Source organism: Parasteatoda tepidariorum, chromosome 5 (assembly GCF_982258835.1).
Source record: "Parasteatoda tepidariorum strain Cologne lab strain chromosome 5, Ptep-v5.0, whole genome shotgun sequence".
NCBI classification, from domain to species: domain Eukaryota; kingdom Metazoa; phylum Arthropoda; class Arachnida; order Araneae; family Theridiidae; genus Parasteatoda; species Parasteatoda tepidariorum.
In genome coordinates this window covers 93151663-93160180 of record NC_141759.1, presented here as the reverse complement: position 1 = coordinate 93160180, position 8518 = coordinate 93151663, and the positions used below count along the sequence as shown (strand labels likewise).

Below are 8518 nucleotides of genomic sequence, written 5' to 3'. Positions count from 1 at the left end.
GCACGTTGATGGCTACAGCTGCTTATACGACAGGCGTTATTACGTTATGCATGCTGATAACAAGAAAGTGGTATTTATTGCTATTTTTTATCATAAATATATTAATATTTATTTTTTTCTTCTTCAGCTACATCAAAAAGTGGTTGTTTTTGGAATGGTTTAGTGATGTATTTGATCTGTGTTATTGGTTTTGCAAAGCGAGACAATGGTGGCAGACTCCTTAACTCTCATGAGCTTAAGAAATTTTTTTTCGTAGACTGAATTAAGAAAATTTTGATGAGCTGAGATGATCTAAGACTCGACGCTAGTAAGTAGTGAGGGCTCCATAAATTTCGATGAGCTGAGATTATCGAGACTCAACGGCTGACTGAAATTATTCATGATACAACATTTGTAAGTTGTAAGGGCTTTGGAAAGTTTTGCTGAGCCTAGATATTGAAGACTCCACTGTCGCAAGTTGTGAAGGTTCCAAACAAGGCTATGGACGTTTGAGCTTGAGCCAATATTGTATAAGATTGAGAGCTTCAAGAAATTCTAAAGTTGCGAGTTGGAGGGCTTCAAGAAATTCTGACGAGACTGAGATTATCAAGACTCAACGTCTGACTTTAACCTACGACGTTAAAAAAAAAAAAAAAAAAAAAAAAAAAAAAAAAAAAAAAAAAATTTTTTTTTTTTTTTTTTTTTTTTTTTTTTTTTTTTTTTTTTTTTTTTTTTTTTTAACGAAGCTATTGACGTTTGAACTTGGACCAGTATTATCTAAAGTTGTGAGCTCCAAGAAATTCTAAAGTTGTGAGCTCCGAGAGATTCTAAAGTTGCGAGGCCCCAGAAATTCTAAAGTTGCGAGGCCCCAGAAATTCTAAAGTTGCGAGGCTCTAGAAATTCTAAAGTTGCGAGTTGGAGGGCTTCAAGAAATTCTGACGAGACTGAGATCATCAAGACTCAACGTCTGACTTTAACCAGCAACATCAAAAAAAAAAAAAAAAAAAAAAAAAAAAAAAAAAAAATTTTTTTTTTTTTTTTTTTTTTTTTTTTTTTTTTTTTTTTTTTTTTTTTTTTTACTTTGTCGTTTGAACTTCCATCAATTCATTACTGGCTGTTTCGACAAATCCATGTTCCATTGCTACACGGTCAATATACTCAACCGTTTTCTTGAAATTTTGTTCGAGTAAAGTTTCAAGATTTGGATAAACGTCATCGCCACGCTTAATCAATTGCATTATGTCAGTTTCATCATCAATTATAGTCTTTAAATCATATCGGACGTAGTAAAGCAAAAGTTGAAAAATTGCACTTGCTCTTGATTTAACATCTATTTCGCTTAAACGTTTCAATTTTTCTCGTATTTCGAGCAATAAATCCTGTGGAATTGAGGGAATGCGTTTCCATTTAAAGTGTGAATACAATGAAAACACGTTTTGATAAAATATTATAAACAATTGGGTCAATTGAGCCACGGTAATTTTGCTATTTTCAACAGCATCATATTTCTTTTGCAATCGTTCAAATTCCATTCTCCAATTTTCATTTTTTATTTCCTCATCTGCTTCCATGCGCTTGCGTTTTCCTTTTACCTCTGGCTTTAAATTTGAAAAGTTTTCATTTAAGTGAGTAATTTCTTTTCGTAAGTTTTTAACTTCCAACGTCAAGTTTGAATGTTCGCGTCGCAAATTAACATTATCCTTCTCTACTATTTTAATGTGTTCTTGTAGTTTGCTGGCACCAGGATACTGTACACTCGTATAAATTTTTAATTGTTCGTGGTTAAGTTCCTTTTCACTTTGTAGAGCTCTTATTTCCATGTTCTTTTTGTCGATGTTTTCGTTTAGCATATCGATATCCCGACGCAATTTTGAAACAGATTCGGAAACTGATCTCTCGTTTATTTTTTGCGTCAGTGTTTTTTCCGCGTCACGTAATTTTTGCAATTCCTCAAACATTGCTTTTTGCGCACTAGTGTTTTTCTCATTCGTTTCTTGGAGAGTAACGTTTTCTTGAGTCAATTTTTCGAGAGCGGTTTTACAATTGTCAAATTCAATGTCTTTTGCCTTTAAATACTTTTTGTCGTTTTCCCTTTCTTGGGTCAAATTTTTTATATCCTCATTCATTGTTTTGAGATTGTCATTACATTTTTTAATTTCATCGTTTTTCTTTTTTATTTGCCCCTTTAGCTTTTCGTTTTCTTGGGCCCAGTTTTGTGTTTTGTCATTTTTTGTTTTGAGATCGAAATTACATTTCTCAATTTCCTTGGTTTTCGCTTCTATTTGCTCTTGCAACTCTTTCAGTTTTTGGAGATGAGTATCGGTCAAATTCTGCAGTTGATCGCTTCCTTCTTTCTCGAGTTTTTCCTTTTCTCGTTTTAAAGTCTCATCAAATTGTGATTGCAATGATGCTACTGCTTGTGTCAACCCTTCCTTTTCTACAGTCAAAATATTTACAGTTTCAGTCAAACCCTGTATTTTCCGACCTTGTGCTTCAATGGTTGCCCAATGTTCAACAATTTTTTCTTGTTTTATTTCATTTTCCTCTTTTAATGCAGAGAGAGATTCAACTATGGAATCTTCACACACTTGCATTTTTTCCGTTTCCAATTCTTGCGATAGTTTGATGTTGTCTGCTTTCAAATTGCTTACAGTGGTATTCAATTGACTGATATTGTTTCTCAGCGACGCAATGTTATTATTAAGTTGTTCAATTTCATTACTACAGTCGTCATATTGTGTTTTCAATTCCTTTTCCTTAACGTTTTTAGCGTTTTCGAGTTCAGTAATTTTATCCTTGTACGACTTTACTTTTTCTTCTATAGACTGTTTCAATGTATAGAGTTTAGACACCCATTCAGATATATTACTAGAAAATTGCGTGTCATAGACATTTTCCAAAGCATCTTTCAATACTTTTACATTAGACCTGTACAGAGTAAATTGTTTATTCTGAGTGTTAAATTGTTTTTTCTCTTCCAACATTTTGGTTTGGATTTTGGCCCCCCATTCACTCATAGGGTTAGAAAAATCCTCGCTATGGACATGTTCCAAGACACCTCTCAATGTTTCTAAATGGGTTGTATAGTACTTTAATTCATTTTCAATTGATTCGTGTTGATTTTTTATTTCAAACATTTTGTTTTGGATATGATCACCCCATTGATTCAAGGTGTCAGGAAATGTGTCACCATAGACATTTTTCAAAACACCTTTCAATATTGCTAAATTGTCAATATAGAGATTTAATTCGTTATTCACTGATTGGCATCGATTGTTTAAATTTGTAACTTTTTCTCTGATTGGCGACTCCCATTGGTTCAGATCCTCAGGGAGTGTCTCGTGTAAAACGTCTTCCAAAACATTTTTCAACGTTTGTATGTCTTCATTCTGTTCTGGTACACTTTCGATGGCCAATTGGGCGGTACTCGGTAAGGCCTGTTGCACCGACGATTCATTTTCAATAAACATGGAATCAGAATTGGACTGAGCTTCTGGTGGTTCCTCAATCTGGGGTCTTTCAATCCATTGCAGTTGCAGGGTATCCAAACGTGCCTGTAGATCCATGAAACGTGATTGAATATAATTTTGTAAATGGTCAGTTTGGTTCAGTGTGCCCATGCGTTCATGGATAGACGAAAGCGTCGCTTGTACGTCTTGCCGCAACGCATTATTGGTCGTTACTAAATTCATATTTTCATCCACCAAAGGTTTAAAAAGTAACATTAAATCTAGTCTAGGTTCGGTCTCCTCACTCGTTATCATGGGTATTTCGACTAGAAGCCGTTGCGCCATACTGTTTCTAACCCGGTGATATTGACCCATCATATCCGTTTGGAATTTTTTGTATCGTTCAATCAGCTCAATCAGTTGCTCTTGCCAATTCTCTCCGTATCCAATCTCTGCAAAATGCATTTTTAAATACTGAGTAATTTTGGAATCCTTATCGATGCGAGCCAGTTGAGTATTGCTTTCTGTGAGATGCTGTTGCAACTCGTCGATGCGATTGGACAAATGGACGACCGGTAAATTATTACCCAATCCCGTAGATACTTTTTGCAACAATTCTCTCGCCAGTCCCATAATATTTTGCTGGCTGCGACTAATTTCAGTTTCCAATTCAGTGTAGGCTACACCTGCTGTGACACAAGTTTTCAATTTTGTTTTGAGCGATTCGAAATGAGCCTCTACTTTAAACATGCCCAACATTTCAGTCATTTCTTCGTGTGTAATGATACGATTCATCAGTCCTTCGAGTTTTTGATACAGCGCGTCGCCAATGAGTTGCACGTTGAAAGTGGGCAACCTTGACATTAAATTGTCAAATTTTTCATCTTTATCCTTTTCAAGTTTCGACAACAAGAGATTCATTTTTTCCTCGTGTTCTTTGGATGTCGAAAACTCTTTCGACCATTCCTCTTTAAAATTGACCAACATCTCCTTGAGAGCAGTCTTCCATTCGCTCCTGTGGATATCCGTCAAACGCTCAGGCTCCATATTTTCTCGTAATTTTTTATTCTCCTCTCCAACACCGGCAATTTGATTCCGTAGACGCGAATTTTCCATTTCATGGTCTTTCAGTTTGGCTGTCATAGACTCGACCTCTTCTTTCATTTGATTCTCTAGCTCTGCATTTCTCTTTTCATAGCATTTCAGTTGGGCTTTCATAGACTTGACCTCGTCTTGTAATGACTCGAGTTGATTTTCAATATTCAGCTTCTCCCCTTCCAATGCGTCGACTCTGTCTTTGAAATGATTCTTGGACGCTTTCAAATTTTTTATAGTTTCGTCCCAGTTTGACGTTTCGACAGACACCTGGCATACGCGTGGCTCCTCGGATGTGTCCACGTGACACATCTGAAGCAAAAAATCCAAAAAACTCTTGCTGTGTCGATACAGTTCGGGATGGCGTTCCACCAAAGGTTGACTCATGACGAATGCCTCGGAAATGTCACGGGACACATTCCTTTTCAACGTTTGCACGTGCTGCAAATGCACCAAGTCGTTCGGATTCCTTTGGGATTGTAAAATCGCCGCCACTAATGATTTAAAGACCATCTTGTTTCAACGGATCCATTTAAAAGTTGATACACTTGCAACAAATCGTTTTTAATGTGTCTATGCGGTTCTGTTTTTTGAATCGACAACCAATCCAATAAGGCCATCAAGATCCTTTTGTAACGTTCCAAATTGCTCTCGTAAAACTGACATCCAAACGTCCGCCAAGTAAGGATATCTTTAAAGAGTGGAAACCAGTTGCGGCACAGGGTTAATTTGGAAGTGGGTACAAAACAGCAAGCCTTATTATTCGCGTCCAAGTACCATTCTTTGGTGTAGCTAATAATCATCAAAGATACGTATTCTACTTTACCGTTTATCAATCGAAAGGCAATTCCCACGGGGTGCTCATTGCCGAAAGTGATTTGACACGTGTAAAAGTCTGGTGGCGGGAGATGCGGAAGAGGTACAAAGTGTTCCGTGCGTTCTGCAATTTGAAACAATCTTTTTCCAAAGAGGGCGCAGGGATCGCGACCATGATGTCTTACCGTGTCCCTTTGAACCATCGCGAAAGCCAGGGCATACCACGTACTTATAACGTTGATATCTCTTGTATTGCGTTTAAAATGCCTCATCAGTGCCGCTGTATTTATGTCAAACATACATTTGGATGTGTGTAAAACGCAACACTCTAAGAATGTCTTTAATGCTTCAAAGGCCTTTGTCTTTCTCGCACGCTTCCAAATTTTTTTAAATGGATTCCTTGTGGTCACAATGTACAGGGTTTCTCTGTCAAACACTGAAAATATTACGGATGATCGTGGGAAAAACGACAAGAGAATGCTGTGCTCTGTAGGTGTAGCATTTGAGTTTGCAGGCATGACAAACATCAGAGGGGTTCCAACATATCGTACTTGGAGTGGACGATTGCTTGCCTCGACCAACATGCAAGTACTGCGAGGAATGTCTATAGGATTGCAGTCCCCTCCAAAGTGTTTCAAGACAATAACTGGATTCGTGAAGCGCACGGCGAGAAAAGTAAAACTTTTGTGTTGATTGCCACTCACGCACAAAACGTCAGACAGCACTTCATGACTGATATCATATTGAGCCAATTCTGGGCCAGCAGGCAACACTATAATGGCATTTGGAGGATTGGAGGCCTCTGATGATTCAGTGGATGCGTTTTGTCTCTCGTTGGAAGAGGCGACGGGTGGTTGGGTGTCCATCGAATCGAGTGGCAATTCTCGAGACACTGGTTCGGATTGTAAATTTTCCACATCGGGAGAGATGATGCGTGGTAACTCGTCGTGGGCTGGATCAGACTCTACCGCTTCAGCGTTTAAAACAGATAAATTCTCGTGCGTTGGATCAGGTGATTCGACAGACTCTGCTTCCATGGATAACTCGTCATGCGATGGATCAGACTGTACTGCTTCAGCGTTTGAAACAGGTAAATCTTCATGCGTTGGATCAGGTGGCTCCGCTTCCATATCTAGAGGAGGTAAATCCTCATACAAGGCATCAGGTGATTCGGCTCGCCCCGCTTCCATATCTAGAGGTGGTAAATCTTCATACACTGCATCATATGATTCGACTCGTTCCGCTTCCACCAAAAAATCTTCATTCTCAAAAATAATCTCTTCATCAATGAACACAACGCCTTGCCCACGGGGAAAAGACATTGCTTTTTTTAAATATATATGCTTCAAAGCAGAATTTCTACGTTGAATGCTCATCGAGGTTTAGGATTTGAAAGGATCCACTCGCCATGTGCTCTGAAAGTTATAAAGACAATTTGAAAAAAAAAAAAAAAAAAAAAAAAAAAAAAAAAAATTTTTTTTTTTTTTTTTTTTTTTTTTTTTTTTGTTAGCTTTCGATGAAAGCTTCCATGCTGACATACAACGGATTCTTCAAATGTGCATTTCGCCATTGGTTTTTCAAGTTCTGCTTTGCATGCCAAGTTTTTGCTTCAGCTTTTGCAATGTTTAGACACCACCAAACGTTTATCCCCTCTTTTCCCAAACGTATAGCTTGGTAAAGGCGATATAGCAACATATACACGTGAAATACAATCAATGTCGGGAAAATGCCATACACGATCCAAAACACTTTTCTGTACACGCTATTCAAAGGCAGCAAACATCTAAATTTTCCTGTAGTGATTCCTCCTCCAGAATAATAATCATAGTTGCATGAAGCCATTTCGGGAAATAATAAGGATATGGTATTCCAATGCCAATCAGACTGCGACCAAGCGTAATTGAAAAAAATATTCAAAATTATCGGAATCAAAACATTTTGCGCGAGGTAAACACATTCTAATCCAAACACTTTCCAAAACAAGCGGTTTCCTTGAGATGCCTGAATAATTTTAAAAACTCTCACGGAATCATCTGTGGTTTTGATTTCGTGTGTAATTTCTGTCATAAATTTGGACATTTGATTCGACCAAATACGAAAGGGATAATGAAACATAAACGCCAGCAATAAAAGTACCACCGATACCCATTGATAGTAATTGTGATATAAAATTCCACTTGAAGACTCTGTAAAAGTACTATTAATGAAGCATTTGGTGTCCAACAATTCTTGGTGGACACGATGCCCATCTACTTGACAGATGATGTTGCTACCGAAAAATTGTCTGGTCATGGCAAGTCCAAAGCAAAACAAGAAAACATTTCGTACATGTATTTGTTGCACGTCAATCAATACGCTAAAGCTCTTTTGTGGAACCTGGGAGCGTTTCCATTTCAGCAGTTGCGTAACGTTAAACATGATTGCTTGTTTTGAATGTGTAATAAAGTAAAAAATATGAATCTACAGATGCTAATGATTGGCGTACTCTTGGTAGTAGTGTTTATAGGATTTTTGTCCTTTGCGTATTCAGCGTATGGAATGTATTACAGTACTGCAACTGCAACCACGGGAGCGGCTTTGATCAGTTCGCATCAAATGCACTATATCATACAACTGATTACATATCTCGTATCGTTTGGTGTGGGTGCAACAATGTTTTATACTAGAAAGCGCTGATGAGTAAAAAGAGACCTTGATGCTGTAGCTGGATGGTCCATCAACAACTGACTAGTTTGACAAACGTAAAACTTTTGTAAGCATTTGAAAAAAAAAAAAAAAAAAAAAAAAAAAAAAAAAAAAAAAAAAAAAATTTTTTTTTTTTTTTTTTTTTTTTTTTTTTTTTTTTTTTTGTCTTAGTCTCGAGTCTTAAATCTCGATGCATTTATGACGACTTTTCATGAATTTTGTCTGAACACGTATCGCAGAACCTTATTGAGCGAAAGGGTCTATTGCAACCGTTGTTACACAAATACAACTCCAAGACTTTTTGACATCGTATACAATAAATTTCAGAACACATGTTTTATTTTTTTTCGGCGTTCGTCTTGACTTTAAGAGATTTTTGTAAGAGGATGTCGAGGATATCTTCAATTCAGAAATGATGATTGTGAGATAAAGCTTATTAACAAAAATAGTCTAAAGTTGAGAGCTTGTTGAAATTCTAATGATGCTAGTTCGAA

At 37.1% G+C, this 8518-nt stretch overlaps 1 protein-coding gene across 1 annotated transcript; it reads right to left on the bottom strand.

The window, feature by feature from the left end:
• Nucleotides 1–6845: 6845 nt before the first annotated feature.
• LOC147809871 (innexin inx4-like) lies at nucleotides 6846–7631 on the bottom strand. Its single transcript, XM_087162912.1, has one exon. The coding sequence runs from the start codon at nucleotides 7629–7631 to the stop codon at nucleotides 6846–6848; it is 786 nt and encodes a 261-aa protein (XP_087019038.1).
• Nucleotides 7632–8518: the final 887 nt, after the last annotated feature.